The sequence below is a fragment of the Lissotriton helveticus genome, chromosome 1_1 (assembly GCF_964261635.1).
Source record: "Lissotriton helveticus chromosome 1_1, aLisHel1.1, whole genome shotgun sequence".
NCBI classification, from domain to species: domain Eukaryota; kingdom Metazoa; phylum Chordata; class Amphibia; order Caudata; family Salamandridae; genus Lissotriton; species Lissotriton helveticus.
In genome coordinates, this window is record NC_136057.1 from 684850508 (window position 1) to 684871666 (window position 21159).

The following is a 21159-nucleotide window of genomic DNA, read 5'->3' on the forward strand; positions in this document are numbered from 1 at the left end:
CTTTCCCCCACCAACCCGACCATAGACCTGGAGCGACCAGCAATATCACCTGTGGAAAGGCCTATGCTCCTGGGCTACACATCGCGCTGCTCCACGCTGCTCGTTGACCTGTTGAGACGCGGTTAGATCTATATTTTGACACTGGGAACAAGCGCTGGGACAGGCTTTATTTCTTTCTTCAGCTGGAACACATGTGGTGAGGTGCGAACTGAAATACAGACTGTGAAGGGTCTATGCAGTTGAACTGCGCTCCGCCATACGCCACCCTCTTCGCTGACCTTCCGGAACCCATTCAAGGCACTGCCTGAACATTGTGACTGAACGCCGAGTCGGCCTTTCTTTTTTCCTGCGGCGGGGACACCTGTAGAAGAAGCGACGACACAAGCAGGCGGGAGCATTAAAGAGCATCGCTATATAGTGCTGCATAAAGATAAGTTATACTATTTGCGAAGCTGTGCTGGGATAGGTGGTCGGGGCACGGTTGAACTGGCGCGGCCGGGTGCGGAACAAGGAGGGCTGCTGTGCTTAACCGGGTGCTGGAGAGGTGCGCATAGATATTGACGCAGTGAGTGGTGAGACTGATTCGCGGGAGCATAATGGGCAAACCGGACAAGACACAGCCCAAACTGACCTTCGAGCTTCGCAAGGGCAGCAAACAGACTAACCCAGACGCAGCTGATGCAGACCAAGACGCCGCATCGCAGGGACCCTCCATGTTGGAAACAACGCTGATGGCGATACAGGCGAGTCTACAGGCGATAGATGGGAAAATAGAGGCCTTAAATGTACGCATGGATCAATTCTCAGCTAAACTTGACAAGCAGGCTACAAGATTAGGGGAGGCGGAGCAGAGAATCACGGACACGGAAGATGGTGTACAACAGGTGGCGGGTAAGACATCAGAGATGGTCAAGCTTCTGGAAGTTATTCAGGCTAAGAATGAGGACATCGAAGAGAGGTCCAGAAGCAACAACATTCGCGTACTGGGACTGCCGGAGTCAACCAATGTGGGGAGATTGGAGGACTACGTAGAGACCATGTTGCTGGAGATCTGCGGCACTGACGACCTGTCCCCCATGTTAGCGGTCGAGCGGGCCCACCGCTCGCTGGCGGCTCGCCCGCCAACTAGTACCCCGCCGCGGCCTATAATTATAAGACTGCTGAACTATAGAGACCGGGATACTGTGCTGCGAATCACACGACAGAAGGGCATCTATCAGAACAACCAGCTGTCTTTCTACCCCGATTTCACTGCACAAGTACAGGCGGCGAGGAAAGTATTTCAAACTGTGAAGCGGTTACTCCAGCAGGAGGAAATACCATACGCAATGCTATACCCAGCGAGACTTCGTATTGGAGAATTTGAGGGAGGGAAAATCTTCGCCACCCCCAAGCAAGCGATGGCATATGCTAAGACACTGCAAAAACGCTGCAAATCGCCTGATGCAACTTCAGACGTCGACGACTGAATGTGGTTGTGAGCTTGTATCAATGTGGTTGTGGCAATTGGTAGCCCTGACGTTGGGGATGTGATTGCGGTGGGTGGGGGCGGACAGCATTTCAGTTTCATTAATATCTCATGCCCCTGTTGATGGTCTCCCCCGCGCTGATACCTTCCTCAATTTGACATGGGTGAGCAAACTGCATGTCGAAGCACCACAGTATATAATGTTGTTAGAAAGTTGTACGGCTCACCAGATACATCCGCTTGTCTCACGTAGGCTGGCGAGATAGTAGGGCACTGAACGATACTTGGGGGGGCCCATTTCTGCCTTGTGCCGGAGGTGTGCATTGCCTCCACTGCCCCCAATGGGTATGACCCAAATGTTGAAATATTTGTTGTTTCGTGATGGGCGGGATGAGGGGGGGGCACCGTGGTCCTTTGGCGGGTTGGGGTTGCCAAAGTTGGAGGGGGGTGGGGGGCCTGGTCTCTTATTCTGCTTAACAGTATGCACTGCTTCTACTATTCACCTAACAGCAATGATTATATCACTGTGCAAATGTGCTTTGGTACACTGGTTTGCGGTCTACTGGGAGTCCCATTGATGGCGGGTGAGCGGTATACTTGTGTCACCTGGAATGTGCGCGACCTGAACACGCCTAAGAAGACTAGGCAGGTGCTTGCTCACCTAGACAGGCACGGGGTGCAAATTGCATTATTACAGGAGACGCATTTAACCAAACAAAATGAGGGCTCCATAGCAGGTAGATGGGCTGAATATCGTATAGCCTCCTCTTATTCTAATTATGCCCGGGGGGTCCTCATCCTCATTAAAAAAGGTGTACACTTTCAGCCACTGGACTCCTGAATGGATCGGGAGGGCCGCTGGGCAGCTGTAAGAGGCACATTGGGTAAGACGGTTGTGACTATCGTCAACATATATGGCCCTGTGATTGACGAACCAGCGTCGCGGTCTTCTTTGTTTCAGGTGCTGCGCACATGGCCGGAGTCGGCACTAGTGATTGGGGGAGACCTTAATACACATTTAGATCCTCGGGTAGACAAATCCGCTTTGGCGGGCAGCCGTATGTTAAAAACTGCTGCAGGTATCCAGGTGTTCATGGAGCAAATGGGGTTGGTGGACGCGTGGCGCTTGAGACACGAGGGTGTTTGGGAAGGCACTCACATTACGCATCACATAACACGTGGTCCCGTCTGGACTATTGGCTGGTAGATGGATCAACCAATGGATGGGTAACTGAGGCCTATACGCTCCCTAGGACTTTATCGGACCACAATCTGGTCATGCTTAAATTTCAAGTCCCACACACTGTGCGCCCCCCCTTCACTTGGAGGTTCCGGGCAGACGCCCTGTTAGATCCCGTATTTGCTGACACTATAAATAATTCTATAGTACAGTATCTTGACCTAAATGTGGGGACGGTTGAAAGTGCAGCTACCCTGTGGGAAGCGTTTAAGGTCACCATAAGAGGAGTGTGTATGGGCACATCGGCAGGCATCCTTCGTGACCTGAGAGAGCAAATACGACGCACATAATCCAAACTGCGCGACCTAGAAACCTCATATGATGCACTTCGCTCACTAGACACATTGGCACGCATTAGGGAATACACTGAGGAACATAACTCCCTGGCAGAGTCGGAAATGAAGTATGTATCAAAACGATATGTAGCAAGAGCATATGGGGAGGGTGGCAGGCCTGGTAGAGTGCTGGCCAACCGTCTGCGGGAGCGCGCGAGTGCCCCTCCTATAGACCACATAATAGATGACGAGGGAACTAATCATTTCACATCTGACGCTATCCTGGGCCAATTTCATGCGTTCTACGAACATCTCTACTCCTCTTGAGGTGACATGTCTGAGTCGGCGATGGCCGACTATTTACAGGACACTGCCTGTGCCTGGCTATCGGATGCCCATAGAAAATATCTCGGTCTTCCTATTGATGAGGCGGATATCAAAGAGATCAAAGAGGCCATCCTTGCCCTGCCGAACAAGAAAGCTACCGGGCCGGATGGGCTAACGGCGGAATTTTATAAGAGGTATGCTGATCTCTTTGCGCCCCACATTTTAGCCATGTACGCGGAGGCACACGAAGTGGGACGTCTCCCTCCATCTTTGCGGCAAGCGCTAATCATCACTCTCCTGAAAAAAGATAAGCCCCCCACCAGATGTGAATCCTATCGCCCCCTGTCCTTGATCAATATTGATGCCAAGATTCTCACAAAAATCCTCGCCACCAAGCTTCACCTGTTGATGCCAATCCTGGTCTTTTCCCGACCAGTCTGGCTTCATTCCCGACCGCTCCACATCTTGGAATCTCCGGACGATCTTTGCCATGTTCCATGTACTGAACCCAGATCTACAGGCCGTGGCTGTGTTACTGCCCTGGCCTTTGGTTCGATGGAATGGAGGTTTATGTTCTTTATCCTGCGCAGGATGGGGTTCCCCCTTGTCTTTATCCAATGGATACAGATCCTATACACAGATGCTTCGGCAAGGGTGAGGGTCGGCGGATTTACCTCTGACCCATTGGCTATACAACGTGGTACTAGACAGGGGTGTCCCCTCTCCCCATTCCTCTTTGCTATTGTGCTGGAACCACTGACGTGTAGAATCCGGCAGACGCACAGGGCGGCAGCTTTAAACTTTAATAGCAGACCAGTGGGTATCTCTGCCTATGCAGATGATATGGTCGTGTATGTTCGGGAAATGTTTTTAAATTGGAGAAGCACTCCTTTTCTTAATTTACCGCTATTCGAACTTTAAACTATTTTTTGAAGTCTTTAGTAAAGTGTGCAGTGGAGGTAGCACGTTTGTCCCAACCGTGCCACTACTGAAACATCCTATCTTGAGTGAACAAGACACAACCTCAACCTGGCTGCAGTTTAGTTAGAAAGTACGGGTTGAATCGGAGGACCGGGTTCCGTTTACATTGCTCAAAGTTGAGGTTAAGGTAAGAGGAACTCGTTTATTTGGGGTTTGGAACCTCACAGAGAGCAAAGTAGTTCTCAGCTTGACTATGCACTATGACATCGAGTGACAGCGTTTATATTTTTTGATTTTTACCGCCTTTCCAGGTGGCAGAACGATTTTGTAGTTGTCCTATATGAGGGTGCAAAGAGAAAGCTACAGCGATATCTGAGAGGAGGTAAGGCAGGACTGGAGGCTGGTCTCCGCTGCAATTTTGAGAGTTCATTTGGTACAGCTGATTGAAGTAGATTTTTTGCACTTAGGTTCCCCAAAGGAGCGTAGCATCTGGCAAACGAGCACAGTGAGTTCATTTTCACTTCTATCACAACACAGTGGTGTGGAGACGGGTAGACTTTATTTCTATGATCTTTTTTATGATTTTAGAGCATTTCAATAAACTCTTGCATATTGTGAATTTTTATGAACGTCGTTAATATTGAGTTACAGGAAAATAATTTATATACACATGTTTAGATTTCAGCCCCTGAGGAAGAGCTCGCTGAGCTCGAAATGCATCGGGCATAAAGAAATATCTCCTTGGATGTCAACAATATTATTTGTTCTGTAAAACTGCAATATATGTGTAATGTTGTCTAAAATTACAAATAGGAATGTCTTTTGAATAGATATCATGTGAATATTAGCAAATATAATCAAAACATGAGCAGAAATCATTTGTAAAGTGTGTTATTGTTTTGAGATTGAGTTAATTTTGTAGTGATGTTCTAAACATTAGAACCACAGCAGTAACAGTGCGTAGGGGTTGAGTGTCTTGTTCACTCAAGATAGGACGTGTATGTTCGGGAGCCACTCACCTACCTGTCGCGGATCATCCGAGAGTATGTTCGCTTCGGCCTCTTCTCTGGATTGAGTATAAACTGGGAGAAGTCGGTCATAGTTCCCCTCACGCTGGCCACTCCCGCTCCCACGCTGGAGTACTCTTTGGTATGGACTGTTGATCCGGTGAAATACCTTGGCATCTAGATACATAGAGACCCCGCGATCGTCATAAGTGAGAATTATGGGAGGGCCTATACTGACTTAGTACAGCAGGTGGATCGATGGGTGAACCTGCCTCTGTCGCTGGCAGATCACATCGCGGTCATAAAAATGGTAGTACTTCCCAGGTTTCTGTAATGTCCCTATTCGCCTGAATAAACACTTTTTCGCGACACTGCAAACACAACTGCTCAACCTGGTATGGGGTGCAAAACCTCCACGTATCAGCTGGAACACCCTAACATTACCATTTGAAAAAGGGCGTTTTTGCGCTCCAGATTTTTATATTTACTACTTGTGCGGATTAGCCCACTTTGCGTACGTCTGGTTCAGACCGCATGGCTTTATCCCACATGTAGCGGTCGAGGAGGGGGATGCGGGTGATATTCCACTGCAGGGCATGATAAAACACCTACACAGACACACGCCTCGGACAGAGATCAATACGATTGATGCCACGAGCTCGGCTTGGCAGGAGATTGGTAGATGTACTGGCCGGCTGCCACTATATGCGCCGAGCATGTGCATCAAGGGACATGGCGCCTTATCTGTGGCGCAAGAACGTGGCCCGATGCGAACGCTCGCAGAAGCTGGCATCTGTACTGGGAGACTTATATAGAGATGGGACCTATGTATCCGGAGATGATCTGAACTATATTTCCAATTTCTCACCCCTGTTCGCATACACATGTTATCGATTGCGTAGAGCTGTGCGAGACCACTATCCCAGTTTTCCACAGGAACCTGTCGTCTCCAATTCGTTACAGCTGGTGATTACGGCCGCCACTAGGAAACATATGCTCACCAGACTATACAAGACGGTGTTCTCAGAACCGCAGTTTAGCTCGATGCAACAGTGCTCTGGGTATACAGATAACTGAAGACATGTGGGCCCAGATTTGCTCGATCAATGGTAGGCTATCATCTAACAGTAATTTACGTATTATACACCTGAAGTTTATTCATCAGACATATCACACCCCCACAAAGCTCCACAGAATAGGCTACAGAGACACTGATTGTTGCAGGCGGTGTAGGCTGGCTGGGGCCGACTTTGTACACTTATCGTGGCAATGCCCGGCCGTTCATTCCTACTGGGTAGATGTTCTGAAAATATTAGATGGTATGACAGGACACACTCTGGACTGTACACCGCTTCTGTGTCTTTTGGGGCATGTACCTGAGGCCAAAGGGGTATTGGGCCGATTTGTTAGAGTGGCTCTGTTGCTGGCAAAAAGGAGGGTTCTGTTCACGTGGGATGGGAAGCGCTGCCCTAAGGCGTCCCAGTGGCTTAAAGACTTGGTCTATTGCCAGGAGCAGAACAATCTATACTCGGAAGAACTTCCCAAGAGCTCTAGTCCTAAAGCCATATGGACTCCGCTTAGACACTACCTGCTGGCGTGTAGTGAACAAGAGGGAGTCACCGAAGGTGTTGTCCAAGAATAATGTGGCTTCGGTTCTGTCGTCACTGGTTGCCACACTGACCGACTCTTGTGGTTTTGCATCTGGCCGCATCATTGTATACCTTAACTAATTAGCGTGGGTGAATGAATATTGATGATACAGCATGTCTCAAATTGCAGAATGTGGGGACCGGGGAGGGTGGGTTGACTGTTCAGTTTGCAGTTCTATTACTTATAAAAATGACTCTGTATCTTGTAATATCCTTGCATTTTAACTGTTGTCAATAAACAAATTAAAAAAAAAGTATCTTTAATGATGGTGAGCTGGCTGCAGAAGGAGAAGTAGCGCATCCACTGATCAACTCCACCACTGTTGAGCAAAAATTGATACCAATACTTCTATTTGAGCATCCGGATTGTGATTCACCTAGGTATAATTTGAGACCTAGGACTGATAAAAACTCTAAACTTTGAATGAAAAAACTATCTCTGTAGAGATAGCAAACCATGCCGGTGGTCAAGACAACTAACGTCTGGACCTGTACATAAGCTTGCCAGTGATGCTTTCAAGTAAAGGACACTGGGAACTCTTGATGTTCTTTAGTAGAATAGATATGGATTTTTAGGAGGTCTAAGCCACGTTACTTTGCTTTTGGCTGTTAGGTGTTTTTGATTTGTTTCTCTTTTTGAAAAGATAAAAAGAAGAGGCCTACAGAAACAAGGTTATCTATCCATGGAAGGTAAGGGAAGAAAAGAGAGAAAACATGTTCTGAGCATAAAAACAAATATTAGGAGATGCATCACCAATCAAGAACGGTTATTTTACATCATACACAAAAAATACAATATGGGTAAGACTAGGAGCATTGAACTGAGACCATTTGGGAAATCACCCTCTGATCTCTGGCATGAGGGAAGGACTCCAGTGTCTGGTATACAACAATTTTGGACCAAGAAAGTGAAAATGATTATGCTTCTGATAATAATATTAGGAATGCTACGGTTGCTCTGGTGGTTAGAAGAAAACCACCCAGTCTCTAAATCAGTGACATCAGTCACCACACCAATACCAGAGCATGAGTACATAACACTTGCCCCTCATAAGCAAGCACACCACTTGCAATATGTGAATAATACATTAATTCAGGTTTTACATAATGCTCATCTTGCCTATAATGCTAAAGATTGTTGGATATGTGGCTTCTTTCAATCAAAAGGAAGGCATCTCTTATTTCTCTACCTTTATCCTACAATGGGTCTTGCAGTGCCTGGTGGGAATTGAATTTTGCTTCCTATATCAAAGTTACTAATAAAACCGTACAGAGCCAGTTTAGGGATCACTTTTATTATCTATGCTGGCCAAATGCTGTTAGGATCTATGGCACCATGGAGGAGAGGGAGGAATTTACAGACCATAACAACTCCTCTATGCTATTATCATTTAATGAGAGAAAGCTGTCCAAGGTGGCTATGACATCCATACCTGTGCATGCTCAAAACACCCCCTTTTGTGTTCAAGGTGAAAGGCCTCTTGCTGTTGGGAATAGTATTTGCTCCCGTACAGCGATATTAAATTGCACTGGTTCATCATTTATGTCTGCGCAAAACACATATTTTGTTTGTGGTAATCGAGCTTATGTCTGGTTCCCTAAAGGATGGTCAGGCAGTTGCTATATTGCATTTATTCTCCCTCCCACTTTCCTTGCACCCTCTGATTATCACAGGACACATCAACTTAATAAACGGGAAGTACAGGTTGACCAGACAGATACCACACTGCAGCAATTTATTGATGCAATGAAGAGTCTGGTGCCTTTCTGGGATACCATGGCCAATAGTGTACAGGTATGCCGATTTATCAGAGTAGTGGAAGCGGTTATCAATAAGACTGTTGGTGCACTCAGTAACAATACTGTAGAAATGCAAGGTACTCGTCTTGTTTCCCTTCAAAATCGTAGTTTTAGACATTCTTTTAGCAGAGGAGGGGGTAGGCCACTTAACTGGTAGTTCATGCTGTGTGTATATCCCTCATAACGCTCCTAGTGTCAATTTGGCCATTCAAAAACTTCACCAAAAAAACACATAATTGCTGCTGAAATACATCAAGATACTGGAGACTGGACTTGGTCAGGTTGGTTTAGAGAAGTACTGCTCACATGGAGTTGGAAACTATCAGTAATAGCCTTGGTTATAGGTGGGGTTATTTTAGGGTGCTGTCTATGTATGAATTTTCTTCCCATGTGCTGCAGCATGCTCCTGTCAGCCTGCAAGCCCCTACAGTTTCTGTTCCACAACAGAATATGCTTATGATGCAAGAAGAAGAAATATGGGATTTAATGAACATCAGTATTAGTGCCCTCAGATTAGCCTTCTTACAAAGGCCCACTTGTTTCTTATTTTCCCTGTTAATAACCCTATAATGTAGAATATCTGAAAATTAAGTACTATCATGATATGAGGTGCCAATCCAAATGATCTATTACTGATTCTATAGGTTAGTGATAGCAGGTATTTAATAAATGTTGAACTTACGTTCAAAACCCATTTAAGGAAAAAGTTATATAATATGAACATAAGTGCAGACATTTTTTAAATACACTTGACTTTGTCCAATGTTGTCTGAGGAATTTTCCATGCACGTGCTGACCTTGTGCATTCTTTTGCTCGAAAAGCCCTTGAAAAAGTACCTATTGGTTGCTAGAATAATTACACCTTTTTTATCATTTGTGCTTTCCTGAAATGTAAAGCCACATTTCTTTTTCCATTCAATTTGCAATTAGTTAAGGTCTGGTATTCTTTCTTACTTTACTTACCTTGAAAATATAGTGTTGTTAGCTAGTCTATTTGTATGTATAACTGGAAGGAAATTTACAGTGGATTCGAGAGGGGAGTGGAGTCTTTGTTTGAAATATAGTATAAATATGAAAGATGAATTGTTTTCAGTTGCTCATTACCTTCACTGAACAGGTTTTTCATTGTTGGTTTAGTGCCCGCTTAAGCATGAATAAACAGCTCTGTTTTACCTCCGACTACCTGTACTCCCTTGGATTAAGTGGACAAGAGTGCAAGTATCCAGAACGCAGAGGTGCGCATTCCACATATGGAGCGAGAGCTTTAAAAATGATTCATGCATATGGGAAATTGCCAAACAGGTTTGAAGTGGAAACCATTTAAGTTCAATAGGTGCCACACAATCTTGTCAGATTTCCTTATGATTATAACCAATCTTGAAGCTGCATCAAGGACAGCTGTATATGGTTGTTTTTGTAGGAAAGGGATGCCAATGAGGATGCAGATACCATAAACCAGTCTCAACATTGACTGGTTTAAGATCTTGCTTGAAAAAAGTTTCTTGTTCAACTTAATAAGTCTTAACTTGTTCTCAGCACTGTTTGCCAATGATTTTATATGGACTTTAGGTTTAATCTGTGCGCTAAAATTCTGAATCTGTATAGAACAGCCTGTGTCTTGAGGCGTGTAAGCTGAAATTCCCCAGTATTGTTTATGTTGTCTGTATAAAAGGAAGTTGGTTCTGTTTTTTTATTAAAGTTTAGGTCCCCCTGCTCATCAAGCTTTGTATTTAGAATAGACATTCCTTTAAGTGTATAACAGTGGTAATTCTTATGAATAATTATGTTATGGTTTAAGTCATAAGCATAGTTATGTTAAGAGAGGACAGGAGAATCTAAGAATTTCCATGAGGTTCAAGATACAACATGAATAAGATGGGGCTGGATGCTAACCTTAGAGTGTAATGTAAACATGTAAAAAAAAATGTATAAAGCGCAACTAACACCCAGCGGTTTCTTGGCGTTCAAGCATAAGGAGACAGACATTCCGCAGGGCGAAGAGCGTTAATTGCAGGCATTACAGAACAAGTGGGTTTTAAGAAGGGACCTAAAACGGGTATAAGGAGAGGCAAGTCTTAAACCTAAAGGGAGTGCATTCCAAAGAAGCGGGGCAAGGAATGAGAACCTCAGTCCTCCCTGTTTCTTGCGTTTAAAGGTCGGAACCTTGAGTAAGGCCAGATGGGAGGAACGGAGATTGCGGGAGGGAACGTATGGGTGCAATAGTGAAGAAATAAAAAAAGGACCCATTCTAGCCAGGGACTTAAAAATAATGCAACCTAATTTGAATTTGCAGCGCTCAGAGACAGGGAGGACGGACGTGTTGGTGTTTGGGCTGATGATAAATGAGACGTGCGGCCTGATTCTGGACAAGTTGCAGCCTCTTCAGTTGGTATGCCGGTATACCAACATAAAGGGAGTTGGCGTAGTCTATCCTAGAGATGACTAAAGCCAACAGGACATGGGTAAGGGCCTCAGAGGTCAGGAAGCGAGCAATCTTTCGGGTTTTCCTTAACTGAAAAAAACTGGAGGACACTCCCGCATTGATCTGGGGCTTCATCGTAAGGTCATTACTGATGATAACCCCAAGGCTTTTTACTGAATTGACAGTACTGGGGGAGGACCTAACCTCGCGGGCCAAAAGGTGGATTTCCATGGATTGGCAGCCCCCCCGACAAGCACCAGCTCTGTCTTGTCGGGGTTGAGTTTCAGGTGATTTACCCCCATCCAGTCGCTGATGTGGCAGAGGGTAGACTGAAAGTTGTCGATGGACTGGTCCGCGGAGTTAATATCGAAGACCAGCTGGATGTCATCCGCGTAATTGAACGCGGTGACACTGCTACCTCGTAAGGATCGAATAAGGGAGGTCAGGTATAAATTAACAAGAAGAGTGGATAGGGAGGAGCCCTGCGGGACGCCGCAAGTCAGCCCGACCCCGTCAGCAGAAAACTGAGAGAGCCGGACCGCCTGGCGGCGGTTGCTCAAAAAGGAGCGAACCCAGTCAAGGGCGGTGCCCCAGATGCCAGCCTCCCCGACACGGCCGACCAAGATATCATGGTCGACCGTGTCGAAGGCGGCCGACAAATCCAGGAGCACCAGAACCTGACTGATGTTAGAGTCCGCCCCTCTCCGCAGTTCCTCCATAACTGAGAGTATAACAGACTCCGTGGAATGAGCGGGTCTGAAGCCGGCCTGTTGGGAGTCGAGAAAATGGGAGTTTTCGATAAAAGTGCTCAAGATGTTAGTAACGTGAGACTCAAGAACTTTGCTGAGGTAGGGGAGGAGGGAAATGGGACGGAAATTACTCATGATCGTAGGATCTGCCGTAGGTTTTTTAAGGATGGGCACAACCTCGGCGATTTTGAATGAGCTAGGGACCAGGCCAGAGGAAAGAGAATTGTTCAGTAGCGCCAGAGGGGGGGTAGGGCAGGCTGTGAAAGCCTCACGGAGGGTCAAGGGAGGGCAACAATCGGTAGGGGATCCAGAGGCAACCTTATTTAAAAGAGCTAGAAACTCCATCTCCGAAATTGGAGGAATCTGAGTCAGCCGCTAAGGGTTGGGGGAGGGCGGGGAGGAGTCAGACCTAGGGGGGTGGAGCGGGGCCGAGGACAAGATGCTGTTTTTAATATTGGCAATTTTTTTTCCACAAAGAACTGATTTAAGGAGTCACAAAGTGCGCGGGAAGGGAGAGGTTTAATAGTAACCCTGTCTGGGTTTGACAGCTCCTCCACAATGGAAAAGATATCTTTGGTTTTGGTGGCGGAGTCAACAATCTTTTTTGAAAAATAAGAGGTCTTAGCTTGTAAGACCGCTGCTTTGTACTCTTTAAGCAGAGTCGTAAACCGCAGTTTCATGTCGGGAGCATAGCCGCGTCGCCAGCGGCGCTCGGCCTGCCTAAGACCCAGCTTCAGGACTTTGAGGTCCTCAGTGAACCACCTTTGAGCGTCGTGAAGGCGCTTAAGTTTAATCTGTCTAAGCGGAGCCACAATGTCACTGGCTGATTCCAGCCAGTATGTGAGGGCAGAAGCTTGGGTGTTGATGGAGCCGAAATTGGGGGGGTAGAGGTTCTAAGTAAGGTGACAAATTTACTGAGATCGGCCCTATTCCAGTTCCGGGCCGAGAGGTTGCCCTCCAAAGCTCTGCTAGGGCAGGAGGTGGCCGTAAGAGAGAAGGAGATTATAAAATGGTCTGACCATAAGCAGGGTGAGATGAGGGGGGCAGAAATGTCCAGGTTGGAGGTCCAAACCTGGTCCAAAATGTGACCCTTAATGTGGGTCGCTGAATTTATATGTGAGAGGCAATTCATACTAGATAAGAGATCAGAGACTGTAACAGAGCAAGCACTCTCCTTGTCATCGAAGGGCCAGTAATTAAAATCTCCTAAGACTAAGATTTTAGAATTATTAATAACAAGTTGGGAGAGCATGTCACCAAACATCGTAGGGAAATCGGGCATGGACTGGGGAGGGCGGTAAGCTAGGACACAGATAAAGGGGGTCACAGGGGATTCCAGTCTCAGCACAAGGTAGTCGACCGAGGGAATACTGACGGTAGTCAGGGCAGAAAATCGGATAGGATGTTTAACAATCGCTGCTACCCCACCTCCTGGCCTACCAGAAGCTCTGTTCGCTTGGAGGATGTAGTAGCCAGTGGGGATTGCAGCAAGAATATCTGGGGTAGACTCCTCATTGAGCCAAGTCTCCGTCAGCAAGAATATATCAGGTTTCCCGGAATCCCCCAAATGGTCTTTTTTTTTTCAGGGTCTGGCAGCGATCATGCAACTACTGTTTGGACCACTGTAAAACCGTTGCACCAAAGCCAACACATACAAAAGAGAATATGTCAATATCAGACATACTGAGTGCTACTCCGAAGTCGAGGAAAATATTAGATAAGTTTAATTTTTTCCCAACATTTGGTAGGCATGACTAGTGATGTTCAGTGTGATCACTTCTATTGTATGCCTAATTGCTAATAGTTTAGGAGATTCTTTACACATTTCAAAATGTTTCTTACAAAGACAGACCAGAGATGGGAGAGATGTTTTGCATTCTCCTGACTTGCTTATTCATTATATTCTATTGGGTGAGATTAGCAATGTTCTCCCATAATGGCTACAAAGAGACAATTGCGGGTTTAGCTAGGCTATATGGAATTGGGTCCAGCGGTTATATAGATGGTTTTTATTAAAACAAATATGTATTCAAGTCTCCTTTGTAGAGGGGGTAAAGGATGTCCAGCTGTCAAATGCAAATCTACCTTTGTGAATAGAGTCCACTGTAAAAGAATTTGTCTAATTTATTACAACAAGAATTCTGTAGTTGAGTAGTGTTTTTTTTGGATCAGTCACTAGTTTGAGCCTTTAACCCCTTCGACGCTCATGACGAGCTGGGCTCGTCATGAGGTAGCCTCCTCGCACGCTCATGACGAGTCCAGCTCGTCATGTAAAGTGCACTTTACAGATTCCCAGCGTACGGGCGGAATTCAGCCCGCACGCATGCGGTTAAAAATTCAGGCGGTTTTCTGGTCTGCATTTTTTACATCTTTATTTGGGCCTGAATAAAGGGTATTGTTGTACATAAGATATTAATTATATTATTTTTTCACCTTTTTCTGGTTTGTAAGTACGTGTACAGCTGTAGTTGTACAATTTACCATCTTGCATTCACTCACATTGGTTGGGCAGCATCCCTGCCAGATCAGTCAAGAATTGTGGGCGTGTTTGTTCATAGAAACTTTACTGGGCTCATTAACTAAAGCAGGTTTCTCCCTGCATTCTACTAATTCATTGCTAACAATCCCCATTCTGTCATTTTGTTCCCCATTAGCTCATCTATCCTTCAAAGAGATGAAAATATGGTAAGTGGCGGATTGCTGGCTAACGGATCTCATATTTCCTACCATGAGAAGCATTCACCAGCTTAGTATTGTGGCCACTTTCAAAATCAAAATTAATTCCCTTTCCTTCTTATGCCTATCAGGTGCTGAGGATCATGGCCAACTTCCACCATTATGTCTGCACTGGAATAAAGACTAATGCGGAATGAGTTTTTGGGTTCTATGTTAAAATGGGATGAAATTAGAACTCATGCAGCATATTGTTCCTTTTGAAATTGAAAGTTGAAAATAGGATTTTCGCACAGCCAAGCCTTTTGAGGGGCATTTGCTCAGAATCTTCAAACAGTGACAGGGAAAGATTCTTTTTGCAAAGTCTGAGGGCTTTTTTAAATGCGTTTTTGCACACAAGTAATATGGGAGGAAAAGAAAACTTCTTGATGCTCTGTTCACTGTGGTTTCAGATTTATTTTACATTCATGAAACTTCAGAAAATCCCTTGCTGGCCAATTGGCATTAATAAAACACCATGATCTCATTCATAAGTTTTATTTGGGGCAAAATGATGCAACAACAAATTTGAGCCGGCATGCAAGTTTCATACACATCATGTGCATATGCATGTTTACCCATTCAGAAATTGTTAACCAGGTGCAAGCCAATCATGGACAGAAATATGCATGGGTACACCAGGACTGATTTTACAACTATCTGAACCACCAATTTCAATAGTTAAGATTCTCAGATATTTTCAATGTGTGCAGTTATGTTCGTTAGGTTTTTGTTACTGTTTACAATATAATAAAGAACAGGAGTATAACCCATAGACCGGATTGAGATCAGGGTATATATACGTTTTAACAACAGTGTCTCAACCGGATTTAATGAGGAAGGCAAATAAGTATGTACACGACATTACAAGGTAGCGAAGAAAGGAGAGACTCCCGGTATCTTTTTTCAAAAAGTGCTCATGGCATCATATATTGAATTCACACTTTATACAGGACAGTTATAACAGCACTGTTGGCATAAAATGCGGCGGCAACCCAAGGGGGCTTTGTGCACGTGGTGCTCGTGAAACAAAGTGTGACGGTGCGAGTGACAGGTGGAAAACACAGCGATGGACGCAAAGTGACAAGGTGAAGAGCAATATATACAAAAACAATGATTGTTTTTCAATGAATGGAAGACAGATAATTGTTTGTGAACCAAAGTTGAGAATGCGCCGTGAGTCGCGCTGTATGATAGGTCGGCGGCGTATCGATCCTATCAAGTCAGGATCATCATCAGGACCGGGTTGCCATTTTAGAGGTGATAAAGGTAAAGAGTGACCTGGAGAATCGCAGGCTTGGTGGTAAGGTGCTGTACAAGGCGGATGAAGTGAACTGGAATCCGTATTTGTGGTAAATAAATGCAAGACCCGTGGTAAGCGGAGACTATGCACGGGGTCAGAGTCCCGATCCACTGCGTGGCTCCTGAAGGGGTCAAGGAGAGGTTGCAGGCAGAGTCAGATCCCCGATCCACTGCCATGGTCCCGGGGCGGGTACCTCGGTTTCAGAGTCAAACATACCGGGCGAGACTGCACACGATTATGACACTGTTGGAGCCACCTGACGGCCTCTGGATTGACTCCGCGGCCCACCTACTCTGAAACCGAGGTACCCGCCCCGTTTGTCTTTGGCTTGGCTTCCTTCAGGGGTGTCTCTATTATTTCCATTGTTGTTTCTTGAAAACTTCCCTACACAAAATTGGGTGTTGTGCCGACTCACGCTTTTTGGGAGCCCCCATATGGGCTGAATTGCATTTTTACCTCTGCATAAAATACACAGGATTGGCGCAAAGCTTGGATTAGCATATCTCCGAGAACTAAGGACAAACTATTTGTGTTAGTGCAAATCTAATATAGAACAAAATAAATCAACACTGTTCACAACATTCAGTAGGACATTATTCTGTTGCATTTTAGTTAACAGCTTTTTTCTGAGAAGGATTTTAGGTTACCTAATTTAGCAAATTAAAACAGTAAGTAATCACAAAACACTTCATATGTATTTGGGCAGTATAATTTTATTTGAAATATTCAGCGAAATATCTAAAAGTTGTCTTTTTATTAAATGTTTATTAATGCTTTTTAGCTTTCGTGCTCTGTGTTGGTCTGCCTGTGAAAGAGGACCATGGGCATCTAGCTCCTCGTCCAGTCTTGACTGAGGCACATGTTCAAAATTCAAAAATATACGGCAAGACAATTGCAATGAAAGTCCTTTTCCTGAGGCTGGCACTAGTGTAGTAATTTCTGAAAGCTCATTGTGAGACCGGAATGTTACGTGATGTTTTTCATAACTCAGATTTCATAAACAAGTAATCATTTGTCAAGATTACACGAATTCTTTAAAAAAAATCATTTGCAGTATGTATTTCACTTGTGTTGTGATCACCATGTAGAGTTGCATCATCTCGAATCGACCCACATGCAGTAGACCTTTCAACTCTGACGCTTAGCGAAGACAATTTAACAATCCGCACTGTTTTTCATTTCACCATACAGTCCCAACTCCTGAGCAAACCATTAGAAGGCAATTACATTACATGAAAACAGTGTTGTCTATTATTAAAGGTTAGTGTATGATCCCTCTCTTCAGGTCGTTGAGGTTCAAAGGTTTATTCTTTCTCCTTGTACAAGTTGTGCTCTCACTTGCCAAACATCCTAAAAATAATTAAAATAACATAGTTATCAAAAAGTCTATAGCAGTGTAAATCCTTAACAGCTGTATGTGAAAAAGCAAACCGGGCTCTCATCACCGAATAATAATAGTACAAGGAGTACTTTTAAACTAAGCAAAGTTGACTGAGTTGGCTTTTGAATAAAACACACAAAGTTTGAACACACTTAAATGCACCACTGTTAACACACGTAATATAAAATGTTAAGAAGAAATAACCTACATTCTTCATAAAACATATAGGTACATATAGCAGGTGACTCAAACCCCCAAACCTGGAGGCAGACTAGGGTGTCTGAAGTTCCAAAACCTCGTAAAAATAATCATAAAATGATACAGAAGCTGCAGGTTGTCCAACTAAAATAACACTAAAAATATCAAACACTTTTTCATTGGCATGAACGTAACGAGTTGAATTTTTTTTTAATTTCTTGCAAAGGTGATCAACAATATCAGGCGCCATTCTCGGTTTCTTTGAGCCCTGTACTCGTCAGATCATAATCCAGGCCTTAGTCTTATTCCATCTAGACTACTGTAATGCTCTCATGCTGGGCTCTAATCTGAAGATGATAAACAGGCTACAGAGAGCCCAGAATGCAGCGGCCCGCATTCTATTTGCACTGCCTAAAACCTGCCACACCTCTCCTATTCTCCGTCGTCTGCACTGGTTGCCGGTTAAACAACGCATCCAGTTTAAAAGTTTATGTTTAACTCACAACATTTTGTATGGTACCGCCCCCCAAACCCTGCAGGGACTCTGTTCCTTCTATGCCCCCACGCGTGCCCTCCGTTCGGCAGATTTATCTCTTGCCCGTACGATTAAGATACGAAGAAGTAGAGCGGGTAGCCGCTCTTTCAGGTATTTGGCACCGAAGTTGTGGAATTCGATCCCTCTTGGGGCTCGGACCACTTCTAACCACCTGCTGTTCCGCAAACAGATTAAAACCTGGTTGTTTTCTTCCATTTAAATCATCTTTACCTGTTGCGTTGCTCTGATCTCTGGTATGTTCACAGCGCTGGGACGCCCCGTTGCTGGGGTAGCCATGCGCTATACAAGCAGATTTAACATAACATTAATCATAATGATCAGACTGAACCATTTGGAGTTGAAAGGATAACGTGGAGAATATGGCTCCTTAGTGCCATTTTATTTGCAGTATACACTGAGATACTTGCAGAGTCTTAACCCCTTCCACGCGGGGCTAATTCCCCCTCGTCATGCTGCACAGTGGAGCTGTTCTCATGACGAGCTGAGCTCGTCACGACTCCGCCCACTCCCGTAGAACACCCGCACAGGTGGGGAATTAGCCCCGCGTGGGCCGTCTGCGGCCGTTATGACGAGTTGAGCTCCAGATGAGGACTCATCGCTGTGTTCACTCTCTGCATGTTCCTGGAATTTTGACTGAACATTATGTGCAAAGTCGAACAACAATATGCCCCTTGTTATTATGTTCTGGCCAGGCCTTAGCACTTAGACAAAAGATATCGATGCAGCTGTTTTAACAAACACACTCTGGTCTTATTAGAATACACACTAGTAGCACTCACTTGGAGAGGGACCTTTCCAAGGAGAAGAGCAAGATATCACCTATGATGTAGATCTACTCTCTATAGGCGAAGGTATGGGGTCTGCTGACAAAGCCCAGAGATCTTCTAATAATTAATAATACTTCTTCTTAGCAAGGGGAGGGAGGTTAGGCACCATAGTCTTTTCTCCATTGTCCTTTTATGATATCTCCCTTCATGATATATGGACTAGCTGCTTTGCTGACTGTATTTGTACTATGTATTTTCCTGCTGGTTGAGGCACGTATACTGCCTGTTACTGCAGGTAAGTTAAAATAAATATTTTAAACTATTCTGTGTCTCTGTCAGATCTTATTGTGGACAAATAGAAGAGTGAGAGCGAAAGGGTGTGTCTTGTTACCACGATTCCTATGAGATCTGGGAGTGTTGTGTTCTGGGGTGTCTAATCATTTGTTTCTCTGTGAGAAAGTAGGAGAACAAGTGAGACACTATAGCTAATTGGTCCTGGGCTTGTGGGTACGAAGGTGGTATGAAGACCAAGTCCCTATACACCAAGGTCCCATAATTCTACACATAGTTCTGTGTTTGTGCAGAATCCCTACAACATGGCGCCACCAACATTTGGTCTGAAACGTATTCACACGACCCCCGAGTAGTGCTTTTGCTTATCCACAATTTCCCTCTCACCAGTTTCCGGAGACGTCCGTCGTGAGGGGGCTTAGCCTCCTATATTTGTATATTTATAGCTTTTTCAAGCTTGAGATTTAAAAGTTTGTTATTTACCCTATTTTGCGCTACTGTTCTCTTTGTTTCTTTTTTCCTGTCTTTATAGACACGGCACAACGGTTCGCTATTGCGCACCTAACTGTGAGGCGATTACAGCACACTTGACACAGCATGGAGTCACCAATGCGGGGGCTAACATTATTTTTGTTATCGAGGCGGATCCAGCTTACTGTTTCGAGGTTTTCTATTCTTGGGTTACATTCCCCACGGTAGATGGGAATGATAAATTGTTTCATGAATATAAGAGGCCGGCTGCTCCAGGGGCTTATTGTCCTTATGCATTGCTTTAAGTTCTGTTGACAGCCTGGCAGCATACTATCGAATTTCATGGTGCCCTTCCTCACCTGCTCTCTATTGTTTGCATGGGCCCGTGTCAGCTGATGGGGCACTTGGTTTTGACTGGTTTTATTCCGCATCCCAGCTATATCAATATAATCTGTTTAATACACAATTGCTTCATATTCATAGAAGTGTCATTCAGTACATGTCACATGCACTTCAAGTAGCTCTGGCTGCAGCTATTACTCCACCACCAGTACATGGTGGCGGATTGGTGATTAGTCCTGTTATGATTATTTTGGTGATGGACAAACGTCCACAAAACCGTGATGACTTGCCATTTTGGCTCGCACCAACATTTGAGCAATTTGAAGCTTTTTTTCCACACACAACTCCTGCTGAAAAACACAAGATCCTTACAATGAGTTTGCCGAGTGGTCTGATTCCCGCTTTAGCTGACTGCACCACCAAGGGGACTGTGTTTGCTTCAGTGTATACACTGTGCTTCAGTACCCCCTCCATTAGTGTTCTCCTGAAAGTTCTGAAGAAGGTACATGATGAACACTGGGCTGGTCCAGCCCTGGATTTGCGGATGAAAATATTGTCTACGGTATGATTCTGGCCAACATTAAAGGTGAAGCGGTTTGCTTACAAGTACGTCAAGGCCCAGTGGGGTGGCAGATGTGGATCGGCAGCGACAGTTGCCGATTATAATTGCGGAAGTGTATACCTCTTTGGGTCGCAATAGCTTAGGGATTTGACCATTTGCACATGCACAAAGTACATGCCCCTCCTGAGGAGGAGGGTCGTCCAGTCTTTTCTAAAAAAGGCTTGGAATAAGATGCAGCGGCAGCAACAACAGAAGCCTCGTTCAGGTGCTGGTACGCCTCCACCTGATGCTTCTGACCTTAGATATGATTTGTGTGATCGCTCTAAAATTAAGACATCTAAAGTTCCAGATTCCTGATCCTCGTTCCTTTCAGGAATAGTCGGAACAACAGTTCGGCAGGGGAGACGTCAAGAACGCACACAAGGCGAGTCTGCGCAACCTAGACGTGACCCGCTGCACCAGTTTGATCTGAAAGTCAAGCAGGAGGAACCACCTCAATACCGTGACCCATTCCTGAAGAAACAAGCATTGTCATAGCCAATATGTCTCGCCTTGGGACCATATAAGTGTTCAGCCAGTGTGTTTAATCTATGTTGTAGTCAGTGCAGCTGCTGTGCAGCATGTTGAAAAGTTATAATAAAGTGTTATAAGCAATTTTGTTACCTTATATATAACCGTGAGCAAGGCGTTTATCGCTGAAACGCGTAGGGTGTTTTGT

At 44.9% G+C, this 21159-nt stretch overlaps 1 protein-coding gene across 1 annotated transcript in view; it reads right to left on the reverse strand.

The window, feature by feature from the left end:
- Nucleotides 1-16566: 16566 nt before the first annotated feature.
- The window catches only part of PHYH (phytanoyl-CoA 2-hydroxylase), a 385214-nt gene continuing 380621 nt past the window's right edge, over nt 16567-21159 (reverse strand). Inside the window, exon 9 of the mRNA XM_078674221.1 lies at nt 16567-17223. Within this exon, the coding sequence (XP_078530347.1) occupies nt 17170-17223 (54 nt within the window). The 3' untranslated portion in view covers nt 16567-17169. The remainder of the gene's footprint in view (nt 17224-21159) is intronic.